This window comes from Lipotes vexillifer, unplaced genomic scaffold (assembly GCF_000442215.2).
Source record: "Lipotes vexillifer unplaced genomic scaffold, Lipotes_vexillifer_v1.1 scaffold663, whole genome shotgun sequence".
NCBI classification, from domain to species: Eukaryota; Metazoa; Chordata; class Mammalia; order Artiodactyla; family Lipotidae; genus Lipotes; species Lipotes vexillifer.
In genome coordinates, this window is record NW_006788963.1 from 674,370 (window position 1) to 688,763 (window position 14,394).

Below are 14,394 nucleotides of genomic sequence, written 5' to 3' on the forward strand. Positions count from 1 at the left end.
AGGGGGGGGGGTCCCGAAAAAAAAAAAAAAAAAAAAAAAAAAAAATATATATATATATATATATATATATATATATATATATATATATGCAAAATGTAAGAAGATAAGATAAATTGGTGGGGAAATCTGATGGAAGGAAAATAAAGCCAGAGGTGAGATTCGTGCGCAAAATGCATAGTTCCACGCATTTGAGTGTGATGAGCCTAGATTTGGATCTGCGCCTCCTGGTGGTCACCGTGAGCAAGGACACACGGCCAAGGATGAGGTTCTCTGTGGGTACCACACAGCATCCGGTGTGAATTATATGTCGGGAAGAACAGTTTCCTCATGACGCTGGAGAAGACTGTCTCTTTGATACCCACATTTGGGCATTTCTTCAGCTGATGGAGCATTGAGGGGCCTTTCTTAGTTGGTGTGGATACACTGCTCATTGTCCAGGTGAGCGAGTAGAGTCTCCCAGTTCCTGCACTTAACAGCAGAGACCACACTCAGAAGGGGTGGGAGTTAAAAGCCAGACATAGAAAGACACTGGGAATCCTGGGGAAGAGACGATGGGATGGGGAGAGGTATTTTTCCAGAAATTTTTGGATGTTTTCTTTTAACTTTTTCAATAGTTCTAATGTTTATTTCAAGAAGAGATCAAAGTTATTGATCTCAAAGGAAGCTCTCATCTCCAAGGTTTTGCTGTTTATTTCTAAGCTGGTAACAGTCTAAGAGAAGAAATATTATAAAAGGGAAGGTTGAAAGCAAGCACATTGTTAAAATATCATGTGTGTGTGGAATAGGTGCACTTTAAAAAAAACCTGTAAGGTCAATAAAGACAGCTTACTTTGGTCCATTGAACAAAGCAGAGAATCAGGCTTACCCACTGGGTTTGGGAGATCCAGAGAGGCAATCCAGGACTCCCGGGACTCCGGTTCTTTTCCAGTCTCCAATCCTGGACGTCATTAGCCAGCTGACGAAGTCCAAAGCCTCTCAGGCAGTCTTAGCACTGAGGATAGGATGTGTCCTCACATTTACTCCCAGAGACTAGAAGGTTCTTTCCTGGCTCTTGCCATGGACCAGCTAGTCTCTGGATTTGTCTCTGACGGAGCATCCTACCAGCTGGGGAATGTCCTCAGGCCCTGCAGCCGCTGCTGACTGTAGTTCTCACTGGCCTGCTGGCTGTCCTGGAGCCTGACTGTGGGCCTGGGCACATCCTCATAGCCTTTTTGGTCTCATCCTCATAGCCTTTTTGGTCTCATCCTCCAGCTTGACTGCCTTCTGGCTCTCATCCCCTCCCTCTCTCCCTCACTGCCCCATCCTTGGCTCCATTTGGACCATGGGAACCCTCCAGCCCCCATATAGCCCCCATACAGACCCAATGCAGCCCCAGTGCAGCCCTCTTCAGAGCCCTGGATTGGTACCTACCAGTGCAGGTCCATGCTTTATAGGTGTGTCCTCCAGCTCATCCCCTGGTACTGAGGTCTCAATCCTCATTCCACATCTGAGGTTTGAAGTATTTTATTCTCATCCAAGCACTATGGGAAAGGTCAGTATGGAAACCTTTGGTGGAGCGTCAGTAGAAATAGCATATCCTGCTCTGATAAAATGTTAAGATTCTGTGTGGATGGCCCTATTTGATTAATGACAATATGGTCTACAGATAAAGCTTTTACCTTGGTTTCCACATTCCTAATTAATACATATTTAACTCACTGAATATGTTGAAAGTTACTATTGTGTTCTAAGAAATATTTATGCATGAAATAATTTTTTCTGTCCGTCTTGGGGAGAACAATAAGGAAATGTTTGTTTCCGTTATTTATTTCCCATATTCATAGCCTGTAGCTTTGTGCGCTGGGATCATACATATTCCCAATAGCTCACTAGACCCTGCCAGAATGCACAAACCTCAAACCATCTCTTCTGGATTTTGGCCTTGGGATTCAGGCTTCTGATTTATTGTGATTTTTGTTTCTAGACAATACTTCAAGGTCTGCTGCTAGGAACCATGTCAGTGTAAGTCTTTGATACACATTTGTGTGTGTGTGTGTGTGTGTGTGTGTGTGTGTGTGTGTGTGTGCTTTTCTTTGAATGTTATGTGAGCAATAATCACAGTCTCTGGTTTTAGTTTCTATAATGCCGAGGAAGTGTTATGGGCAACAGCAGCAACCGCTCTAGTGACGATATCACTCGCTTTATTTGCTCTTCAAACAAAAGTACATATTACTGAAGCAGATTTCTGTCATAAGGGAGTGTGTGAATATGTTTCTTTGCCCCTGCTGACCCATTCTGCTCCCTCCTCCCTCGGGCTCTCGGCTTTCTGTGGGCCTCACCTCCATGGAGTCCTTGCCTTCAGGCTTCTGGCTTTCCTAGTAACCATGTTTAAAAAGTAAAAGGAGACAGGTAAAAGTAGTTTTAATAATATATTTCATTTAACCCAGTATATGTGAAGTGTTATCATTTCGACATGTAATTAGTATAGCAAAAATATTAATGAGATACCTTACATTCTTTATTTCGAAATTCAAATCCAGTGTGTATTTTATACTTGCAGCAATCTCAGTTTGAACTAACTGCATTTCCAGTACTCAGTAGCCAAGTGTATTGAAAGCACAGCTCTAGACAAACTTTCTTAGCAGGCATCAGAGTCACCCGGAGAGCATGTGAAACACAGAATTCACTCCTGGAGTTGCTGCTTCACAATGTCTGGCATGGGGGCCAATAATTTACATTTCCCAGGCGCTGCTGATGCTTCCGGCCTGAGAACCAGACTCGGTGACCTGGTAGATTATTCTCTTGGTGTGGTAAGGGTAGGGAGTGAAATAGGAAAAATAGAGGAATTAGGAAAACACTCTTGCAAGAAAATACCTTGGATTCTTTTGCTTCCTAATCCATTTTTTTTTCAGGCCAGAAGACGAATATTCCTATTTCTTTAAAAAAAATTCTAATCTTCCCTAGGCTGACTTGGTTACTGATTTATAGAAGCAAAACCAAAAAGCATATTAATATGTATAACTGACTCACTCTGTTATAAAGCAGAAACTAACACACCATTGTAAAGCAATTATACCCCAATAAAGATGTAAAAAAAAAAAAAAAAAAGCATATTAATAAATTTTAAGATTACAAAAGAATAATTAATAGTAATTTTTGAAAGCTTAGTATATGTATTTTTATTGGAATATATACATACAAATGTAAAAAAGGTACCCAGTTAACATCTTTGTCTATTTAATTCCATTAATATAGTCTATGCTTATGCTTTTAAAAATATGAATGATTATGATCATACTATACTTACAAATTTACATCCTGCTTATTCAGTGTACATTTTTTATTAGGGAAAATTTTATATAGATACAAAGATAGAATAGTTTAATAAACTCCCATGTGCCCATTACCTAGTTTCAAAAATTATCAATTTGTGGCTCCTGTTATTTCATCCATATCCTACCCTTTTCTCCCTCCTGAAGAAACACAACACTTTTTATGTAGCATTTTTCAGTGCTTAGGGGCTAATGGATTTCCATGGTTCTTGGGATTAGCCAGAGGAAATTATTAGCAAATGGGCCAGTTTCTGTCTAGCGGGTACACGATGCATCTCTAAACACCTTGAAATTGCTTATGGATGATAATTTAATTGGTTTTGTGTTGTTTCCTCAGTGCGATTTCACCTTGCTAAATGGAATGCTGTTTGTTTTACTCTTCGTACTTATTACCTATGGAACTCTCTTAATCTTCATACGATCATATGTAAGTGGGATCTCCTTTGTAAACCTCAGAGAATTGTTAGAATATAGGGTGAAGTGCTGGTTGTGTTGCTGGTCTGGATCCTCTGAGAAGCAGACACCAGATGGGTGAAACTTGCAAGGACTGCGATAGGAGAAATGTCTGTGGGAGAAAAGTGTGGCGGCAACGAAGGCTGAAAGAGCTGTCAGACCACGACAGCATATGTGACCCCAGGTTCAGGAGAGGGAAGGAAGGTGGGAGCACTCTGGATGTGGTGCCATCAGGGGCTCCTGGAGCTAATGTGGACCATTACAGCAGTCCAGGGTCTCCCAAGAAGGTCCTGCTGCCCCCACCAATGGCTGAGATAGGAAAGCGTGACCCAGGAGCAAACTACAGTGGGTTGCACCACACAGCCACCGGGCCCTGGTCAGTTACATGGCCCTCCCCGTAGCTGGAGGTCTGTGAGGCCACCTGCTGCACCAGATGTGGTAGGGGACCACTGACAGGAGGTCTGGGCATGAAGATTGAGCTCCGACCCTAGGCGACAGCTGCGCTCCCCTGAGAGGATCTTGGGGTGAACCACTGACAGACCCCTGTTCTAAGTATGTCCAGCCTTGCTGGACTCTGGCAATTTTGAATCCTTCAGACTCCAGTTGTCAGCTGTTTTCTTACACCTAGCTCAGTCTGGAAACACTGCCTCCTTCTCTGTGTCACTGACTCCTGATTTCTCTCTTTCCCCGAGAACCTTCCCTGGTTAGCAGAGTGCTCCCCATGCCTCTAGGACTAGCTTTCTCCTCCTAAAGAGTGAACACCACTATGCTTCTCAGATGTTATACACCACTTCCTTTTGCTCTCCTACAGCCAAACCCTTTGGCATTTAGGCCAATTTGTCACATATTCTGATCAGGGCTGTTCTGGTTGCAAGGAACACATACCCCTCAGACTAGGTCAAGGCAAAGACCCAGAGACTGTCATGGAGCTCCTAGGTGGGAAGAAGAGCCAGAATTCACGGAAAAGGAAACCCCACCTCCCTTTCTTGAACTGAGGTGATTGGCCATCTCTGCTTGTGAAGTAATATCTCCAGCACTAGCTAATGACAAAACTGCTGCCTGGATTCCTCTATCCTGAGAATTGATTTCTAACTGGCCTAGAGCATCTGTTTGATCCTGGTCACAGGTAAGAGGCTCTTGGTCGGTCAAGAGATTCACTGCTGTTGGAATGTTATCATCCACCTCTTGTCAATCAGCTCTAGCAAGGCTGTGTGAGGGTCACTATGTTCCCTGATCTGAGGGGAGGGCACATTCTCTTTTTTTTTTTATTATTATTATTATTTTTTTAGATGTTGGGGGTAGGAGTTTTTTTTTTTTTTTAGTAATTTATTTATTCATTTTTGCCGTGTTGGGTCTTCGTTTCAGAGCGAGGGCTTTCTCTAGTTGTGGCAAGAGGGGGCCACTCTTCATCGCGGTGCGCGGGCCTCTCTTGTTGCGGAGCACAAGCTCCAGACACGCAGGCTCAGTAGTTGTGGCTCACGGGCCTAGTTGCTCCGCGGCATATGGGATCTTCCCAGACCAGGGCTCGAACCCATGTCCCCTGCATTAGCAGGCAGATTCTCAACCACTGCACCACCAGGGAAGCCCAGGGCACATTCTCTTGAAGAACTATGTGGATGGGGCTTGCTGAATGGAATTGAGTGGATGCCGTTGACTATGTTCAAGAAAAGATTCTCTCCACAGCTTTGACTTTCTTAATATCTTATCTAACAGCAGTGACCTAAGTGATCCCCTGAGTTGTTCCAAGTCTTACTCTTAATATACAGTTGTTTTCTTTCTTTTTGCAGTGGTTGCATCTATTGTATGCTGGACTTGGAACTGTGATCTTCTCACTCGTAAGTGCATTTCTCCCTTTCTTTGACAAAGAGTATGGTATGTGCATTGATGGGGCCCTAAGCCCTCTGCTAGGCCTGGAGTCAAGTGGAGTCAGTAATTCACTGGAAAGCTCTCCAGGTCACTTGCTCCTTCCTCTGTCTTCTCGTCCTCCTCCTCCGCCTTTTTATTTTTTATAAAGACAATTCTTTTTAGAGCAGTTTTAGGTTCTTAGTAAAACCAAAAGAAGAGTACAGAGATTTCCCATATACTCCAGCCTCCATACATGCATGGCCTTCCCCATTATCAATATCCCCCACCAAAGTGGTACATTTATTACAATTGATGAACCTACATTGACATATCATAATCACCCAAAGTCCGTAGTCTACATTAAGGCTCACTCTTGGTGTTGTACATTCTATGGGGTTGGACAAATGTATAATAATATGTATTCATCATTGTAATATCATACAGAATATTTTCACTGCTCAAAAAATCCTCTTTGTTCTACCAGTTGATCCCTCCCCATCCCCAACCCCTGGCAACCACTAATCTTCTTACTGTTTCCAAGTTTTGCCTTTTCCAGAATGTCATAGAGTAGGAATCATACAATATGAAGCCTTTTCAAATTGGCTTCTTTTACTTAGTATTTGCACTTAAGATTTCTCCATGTCTTTTCATGGCTTGGTAGGTCATTTCTTTTTAGTGTTGAATAATATTCCACCATCTTAATGTACCACAGTTAATTTATTCATTCACCTACTGAGGTGCATCTTGTTTGCTCTCAAGTTTTGGCAATTATGAATAAATCTGCTATAAACATCCATGTGCAGGTTTTTGTGCGGACAGATGATTTCATCTCCTTTCGGTACATACCAAGGAGCATGTTCACTGGATCATACAGTAAGAGTATGTTTAGTTTTGTAAGACTGTATTCCAAAGTGGTTGTAATACTTTGTATTCTCACTAGCAGTGTATGAGAGTTCCTGTTGCTCCATGTCCTCACCAGCATTTGGTATTGTCAGTGTTCCAGAATTTGGCCATTCTAATGGGTGTGTAGTGGTATCTTATTGTAATTTTTTGTGTGTGTGGTGCACAGGCCTCTCACTGTTGTGGCCTCTCCCGTTGCGGAGCACAGGCTCCGGACGCACAGGCTCAGCGGCCATGGCTCACTGGCCCAGCCGTTCTGTGGCATGTGGGGTCTTCCTGGACCGGGGCACGAGCCTGTGTCCCCTGCATCGGCAGGCAGACTCCCAACCACTGTGCCACCAGGGAAGCCCACAAATACTTTTTTTTTTTTGCAGTACGCGGGCCTCTCACTGTTGTGGCCTCTCCCGTTGCGGAGCACAGGCTCCGGACGCACAGGCTCAGCGGCCATGGCTCACTGGCCCAGCCGCTCCGTGGCATGTGGGATCTTCCCGGACCGAGGCACAAACCCGTGTCCCCTGCATCGACAGGCGGACTCTCAACCACTGCGCCACCAGGAAAGCCCTTATTGTAATTTTAATTTGCATTTCCCTGATGACATATGATGTAGAGCATCTTTTCATATGCTTACTTCCCATTTGTATATCTTCTTTGGTGAAGTGTCTGTTAAGTTCTTGGGCCCATTTTGTAATCAAGTTGTTTGTTTTCTTATTGTTGAGTTTTAAGAGTTCTTTGTATATTTAGGAGAACTGTCCTTTATCAGATATTTCTTTTGTAAATATTTTCTCCCAGTCTGTGCCTTGTATTATCATTATCTTCACATTGTCTTTCACAGAGCAGACATTTTTAATTTTAATGAAGTCTAGTTTATCCACTATTTCTTTCATGGATCATACTTTTGGTGTCATATCTAAAAAAATCATCACCACACCCAAGGTCATCTAGGTTTTCTCCTATGTTATCTTCTAGGAGTTTTACGTTTTACATTTAAGTCTATGATTCATTATGAGTTATTTTGTGAAAGGTGTAAGATCTGTGTCTAGATTCATTTTTTTGGCATGTGGATGTCCAGTTGTTTCAGCACCATTTGTTGAAGAGACTATGTTTACTCCGTTGTATTGCCTTTGCTCTTTATTCTGTCCTGTTGATCTATTTGTTTAGTCTTTTCTTCAGTACCACACTATCTTGATTACTGTAGCTTTATAGTAAATCTTGCCGTCTGGTAGCATCAGTCCTCCAACTTTGTTCTTTTCCTTCAATATTGTATTGGCTATTCTGGGTCTTTTGTCTCTCCATATAAAGTTTTGTCTCTCCATATGGTTTGTCAATATCCACAAAATAACTTGCTGGGATTTTGATTGGGATTGTGTTGAATCTATAGATCAAGTTGGGAAGAACTGATATTTTGGAAATATTGAGTCTTCCTATCCACAAACATGGAATGTCTCTCCATTTATTTAGTTCTTCCTTGATTTCATTCATCAGAGAGTTATAGTTTCCCTCATATAGTTCTTGTACATATTTTGTTAGACTTATACCTAAGTATTTAAGTTTTTTGGATGCTAATGTAAATGGTATTGTGTTTTTAATTTCCAATTTCACTTATACATTTCTGCATATAGGAAAGTAATTGACCGTTGTATAGTAACTCTGCATCCTACAACCTTGTGATAATTGCTTATTGAACCCTCAGATGCTCCTGGGGCTTCTAATCCTGACCAGGGCTTCCCTGTGGGCTAGCTGTCTCTTGCATGGTGTCCTGAGCCCTCTTCCCCTGGGGTTGGGGGGCAGACAGCTGGATCCCAGCTCACCTTACTCTCCCACTTTCCTGTCTGCCTTCAAAAACATAACCTCACCTGTGAGGTGCACTCCTAACTGCCAGTACATGAAATGATTAGGAGTCATTATCTCTCTTGTAAGAAGAAATAAGATAAAGTCAGGGGTTCTTGGAGGGGAGGAAGAAAGAAAAGCACTTTTCCACAGAAGGACTCCAGGGTGACAGATGGAGGCTAAGAGCAAGGCTGGAAGCTCAGCTGCTGGAGGCCTTTTTTAAAGGATGACCAACTGTCCTCGTTTCCCTGGGACTGAGGGGTTTCTCAAGACACACAAAAGTCCTGGGCAAACTGGAATGGTTGGTCATTCTAGCTTTTTCTGCCACAGAGTTACTGGAATCAGACATAGGGAGAGGGAGGATAAGTGGGAGGGGACTTAGTGGTCCAGGTGAAGCAGCCGCTTTGGCAACCCCCAGACTTGGGTTTGACTCTCTTCTCTGCCACCTGCTACAGTGTGATCTTCCCTTCTTGGAGGCTCTGTTAACCTCACCTGCCTCAACTGGGTCATTCCCATATTACATGAGATGACATCTATCATGAACTGGTATGAGGCTACCCAGAAGGTGCCCCATTCTTTTCCTCCTGTTTCTTTCCTCCCTTCCTCCTCATTCTTAGAAGCCTGAGTGGGAACCAGGACGCAGGGAGAGCTGATACCTGAATTACTTGGGACAGGTTTCCCTGTAGTGGATGTTGTTTTAAAATGGATTATTTTAAAGAGTTTTTAAAACCCCAAGAATTCTTTGTAATGCCAGGGTTGACCTGTCTGATGCGGTTCTGCCTCACAGCACTAGACTCTTAGTCTACAGTCTGGATATAAAGACCTGAGGAGCCACTTGTTTTCTTTTCCTCCTTCTAATGCACTTGTGGGGCCCACATCTGCTCACTTTGCAACAAACACAAGGGTGAGAGGGCTCTCTAACTTTTTTTCTTGATGCTTTAGAAGCTCATAATTTTACCTACCACAGCTGAGCTTAAACATTTAATTGGGTGTTATTTAACCATATATGAGTCTTCTCATTCTATTTTGGAAATACTGACATCGTCACAAAGCCATCTCCAATGTCAAGTTTTGAAAAATGCTATCACCCAAAGGAAAGTTCAGAATTATTGCTGTGGGTGAATCTAAATGTTGGGGAACCATCTTTATTTTCATTCTTTTTTTCAGTGAGAACATGTGGGGAAATCACAAACACAGGGCATTTTGTAGTTTCTCTCTGTGTCCAATCTGCCCACCTGGTCTACATCATTGGCTAAAGGCACAGAGCTTTCTGGACTTGGAAGGAAAGGAAAGTAAGGCTCACATATTTGGTCCCACTGGCTTCAGGAGAATGAAACACTTGCTTTAATAGATAAAGCACAAACTTGGGGACATCATGAATGATTGAGGCTGTAAGAATAATACCTATAGCCACAAATTTACTCTCTGTGATATAGTTACCGATGGGAAATAATTTTTCCAGATAATTTTAGGATACTTACTTGATAGAAATGTACAATTTAAGTAGCTAATTCTTCTTTCTTTTCTTTAAGTACTTGGTGATGGATGTACAGCTGATGGTGGGAGGGTGCCATCATCATTCTGACCTGGACCCTGAAGAGTATGTTTTTGCTGCCCTGAACATCTACATGGACATAATCAACCTTTTCCTTTTTATTTTGCAACTGATTGGACTGGGACGGTAGTCATACGGCCAAGGCTGGCTCGGGCTGAAAAGAGGGAAGGAGGAACGCCTGTGAAGACATACAGAGGTTACCACACCATTACCCCTTCTATTTTAAAATACTTAATTTTTTTGTCAAATGACAGTGAGCATTCAGTAAATGTTAGCTGTAGCTGTTATATATTTTTAGTTCCACTGTCACATTGCAAAACTTTCTGGCGGACGTTTCTGATTTTTATAAATTCAAAAGGTGAGTTACATAACTACACACTTACAAACATTTGTAAGATGCTCATTACTTTGTGGACGTTTTCCAGGCACTATTTAAAGCTGTAATCAACATCCCTCTACATGAATAAAATTGATTACAGAAACCCATATTTACTCCATCCTCTTCTCTTGATTTGGACATTTGGTGGGAATATTTTGGCATCTGACTTTTTTTAAGAGTAAGAGAAACTATAAAGAATTCTGCCTTTCTCTTGGATTCCAGAGTCGGACTGGAGAAGTAAATTCTATCTTGAGAGATCTCTTTGTTTCTATCTCAAAGTATCTGTGTGCTCCAAGTGGAGCCTTTTGGGTCTGAACCACTTCAGTGTCTGGCAGGAAGATAAGAAGGGGCCATTTCCAGCAATGGATGAATTGTGCAGGGGGGAGGATGGGGAAATTAGATGAACTCTTCTGGTCTCTCTAGTATTTATCATAGAGCTTTATTTCAAAACTTAACTGAACATACGGATCTCAAGTAAGACATATGGACCTAAGTACAAACAATATAGTCACATACATCTACCTGACTTTTTGATTACATATTTCAGATTAGCCATATCTCCACTATTTTAGTAGAGTTTCTTTATTGTGTTTATGATCTCTTATTACTACCAGTAAAATCCTGAAGATGGGCGTAACCTCTGAAATGTGAGCAAGTGGAAGAGAAAGGGACTTTTCAGCCACCCAGCAAAAAATCTAGGAGGACCCTCTAAAGCTCCTGAGTCAGGATATCTTAAAAAACATCACCATCTGTACATACACCTGCCAAAGTCATGGTGAATTAATTCCATACAAGAAAGCAAATTCAGCTGGGAAGCTTGAGATTTTGCATATTCTTTTGGCATCAAGACAACCTTCCTGCATATAATAGGGACACACTGGCCAATTTACTTCTCCATTGAAGTTTCTGCCATCCCCACACCACATTAGGCATTTCTCTTGTCTCAGCAATGCTCCCAACCACACACAGCCCACTGTGAGTCTATTGTATGTGCCATCATATAGCAGTGCTGGCTTGATTAAAAGAAATTCTACTGCTTCTATGACAACCTTTTGATTTCTGCATTTAGTAAGGACTCTGAGCAAGACATACCTTTTACGGTCAGTCTATCAAATGAGTAGATTACTTTGTTCTCAATGACAGAAATTCACCTTTTGAGAAGAGTCCACGATTTGAAAATCTGTCAGGAGTGGTCCCAAATCCAGTGATGGGTAGCACATCTGTAAATCAATCCAAGATGTCCATAATGGGGCAATCAAAACTTAAAGAAAAAGAATCCATAGAAAAATTTAGGTTATACTTTCTATAATGCTCACAAATCCTGGGCCTGTAATTTACTTTTTTCTTATCCCAAATGGGTATTCCCTCATCCAGCTTTAGGCATGGTTTGCTGAGCAAATCTATCTATACACAAGTGGACCCTAGTGAAACCACTCATGTTAAAGGCTAGTAAGCAGTTAGCCATGGCCTTTTTAAAATCAGTATGCCACTTTGCACTCATAGGTTCAAAGAATATCAATGGCCAAAATGCTGTGGCATATGTTTGACATTACTATCAAGATGAATGTTGGCAGTTTCAGTATCTTTTGCTTAATCAAATTCCTTGAAACAGATCAATCAACTGCTGAAGATGTCGTCAATGGTTTCCAAGTCGTAGCACTATTGATAGCTTGTAATGCATTAACATTTATCTGATTGTTGCTGTAAAGCAAGTGTCAGCAAACATACGACACACACCAAATTTAGCCTGCTATCATTTCATTTTTTAACATTTTGCTTTGAAGTAACTATAGATTCACAGGATGTTGCAAAGATAATTCAGAGAGGCCATGTGTACTCTTTACCCAGTTCCCCCCAATGGTTATCTTACATAATGTACAATATCAAAACCAGGAAACTGACATTGGGTACAATATGTATGTATAGTTCTGTCATTTTATCACATGTAAATTCATGTAACCCTCATTGTAACCAAGATACAGACTGTTGCATCACCACAAAAATGTCCCTTTTTCTACCCCTTTATAGCCACACACATACACCTCTCTTCCCCCCAACATCCCTAACTCCTGATAACCACTAATTTGTTTCCATCACTATTATTGTCATTTTAAAAATGTTAAATGGATGAAATCATACAGTACGTGACATTTTGAGATTGGATTTTTTTCACTCAGCATAATGCCCTTGAAATCCATCCAAGTCGTTGGAATTTGTGTCACTAGAGTAGTATTCCATTGCATGGATATATCACAGTTAATCATTCCCTTACTACAGGACATTTTGGTAGATTCCAGTTTTTGGCATAAAGCTCCTATGAACAATTGTGTGCAGGTTTTTGTGGACCTAAATTTTCACTTCTCTGTGATAAATGTCTAGGAGTGCAAATGCTTGGTCATGTGGTTAGTATATGCTTAGTTTTTAAAGAAACTACTCAACTATCTTCCAGGGTGGCTATATCACTTTACATTCCCACAGGCGGTGTATGAGTGACCCAGCTTCTCTGCAACCTTGGCAGCATTTGGTGTTGACGCTACTAATTAATTTAGCCATCCCGATAGGTGTGTAGTGTCTTGCTGTAATTTAAATTTGTATTTCCTAATGGATAGTGATGTTAAACAACTTTTCATGTGCTTATTTGTTTGCCATACATCCTCTTTGGTGAAATGTTTCTTCATGTCTTTTGTCCATTTTATATTGGATTGTCTGTCTTTTGTTTAGTTTTGAGAGCTCTTTATATATTCTAGATATGTGGTTTGCAAATATTTCCTCCCAGTCTGTAGCTTGTCTTTTCACCTTCTTCATTAGGTCTTCTGCAGAACAAAGCTTTAAATTTTGATGATGTCCAATTTATCAATTTTTTCTTTTATGGATCATGCTTTTGGTATCAAGAGTACTTTTTCTTTTCCAGAATAGTTTTAGCTGTTTTAGTTCCTTTGCCTTTCCATATTTGTAGAATATTTCCAAATTTTAGAATTATCTATAAGAAAATGTTGCTGGGATTTGGTAAAGTTGCTGCCAAGCAATTGAACCAAACCCGGGCATTCTGTGAACTGAGACACCCCCCACCTCCGACTAAGCTAGTGGCTTTGCTTTAGGCAGTGAAGATATACACAAAATATCCCCCAAAGGTAGCTACTAATTTTTCATGTAGAATTAAGATACTTGCTGCTACAGTCAGGCTAGCTGTGCTCTCTAATATACCATTTGTTTGACTTGCAAGGCCTGTTGGGCCCATGTTAATTCTCCAGTGCCAGGTGACCCACCCTGAAGTGGAGATGTCACATCAGTGAGTCCCAAGGCCTCCATGGGTCAGGCATTCAGTTTCAAGAAGAGCCTAGGAGCCAGTTAATAGCTGCCTTTCTCCAAAATGGTGTACTAGGTGGCTGCGTCAGGCAGGTGGCAATGTTGTGCTGGGAAATGGCTTGAGTACTTGGGCTGCCACCAAGTCTTTAACACAAGGAATGATTTTACTTTCTCCTCTTGGAATTCTACATTGTTTCTGTTGGACCACCAGAGAGGGGACAAAGAGGCAGAATGGCGAGCGATTTATGCTCCACTCTAACCTCTCTACATGTAGCAGTCCCTACTGGGAGATGCCCCACCGATAATTATGAGACAGGTAACTGTGGGCACATAATCGTCAATTCCATTAAACATTCAGATTTGGGAGCTGCATTATATTCAATCAGCCAAAGGGCCCCACCCACAAGGGAAGCCTCCCTTCCCCTCTATGGAGTGTGTCCAAATTCCTTTCTCCCGGCTGAATAGTCTAAAGTGCGTGAGTCAGGAGCTACATACAGCAGGTGGCAAAAGGATGCCGGATCACCTTGTCCCTCAGCTGAGAGGGTAAGGAGCCCAAGAGATGGCGGAGGCAGGTCTGTGGGGAGTACACTTAATTGTTGGCCTGTTCTCCCCCCTTAGCCCCTCGCTCCAGGGCCAGTGCCTGAACACTGGCGCAAATACTTGTCCTACAACAGTGGTGACACATGTCAACATGCAGAGAGAACAGGGCCCACGGGCTTCTTTCTTCCCCACATACACCTCCGCAATTACCTGGAGTCTTTGGCACCTTCTGTCCCTCCTGCACCCAGCGCTTCATCCTCACATCCTCACTGCCGTCA

The 14,394-nt window shown here is 41.9% G+C and overlaps 1 protein-coding gene across 1 annotated transcript in view; it reads left to right on the forward strand.

The window, feature by feature from the left end:
- The window catches only part of LOC103082426 (protein lifeguard 2-like), a 20,922-nt gene extending 10,547 nt beyond the window's left edge, over positions 1-10,375 (forward strand). The window contains exons 6-10 of the mRNA XM_007461890.1: positions 1,964-2,001; positions 2,114-2,201; positions 3,649-3,738; positions 5,552-5,599; positions 9,869-10,375. Coding sequence (XP_007461952.1) covers positions 1,964-2,001; positions 2,114-2,201; positions 3,649-3,738; positions 5,552-5,599; positions 9,869-10,021 — 417 coding nt within the window. The 3' untranslated portion in view covers positions 10,022-10,375. The remainder of the gene's footprint in view (positions 1-1,963; positions 2,002-2,113; positions 2,202-3,648; positions 3,739-5,551; positions 5,600-9,868) is intronic.
- Positions 10,376-14,394: the final 4,019 nt, after the last annotated feature.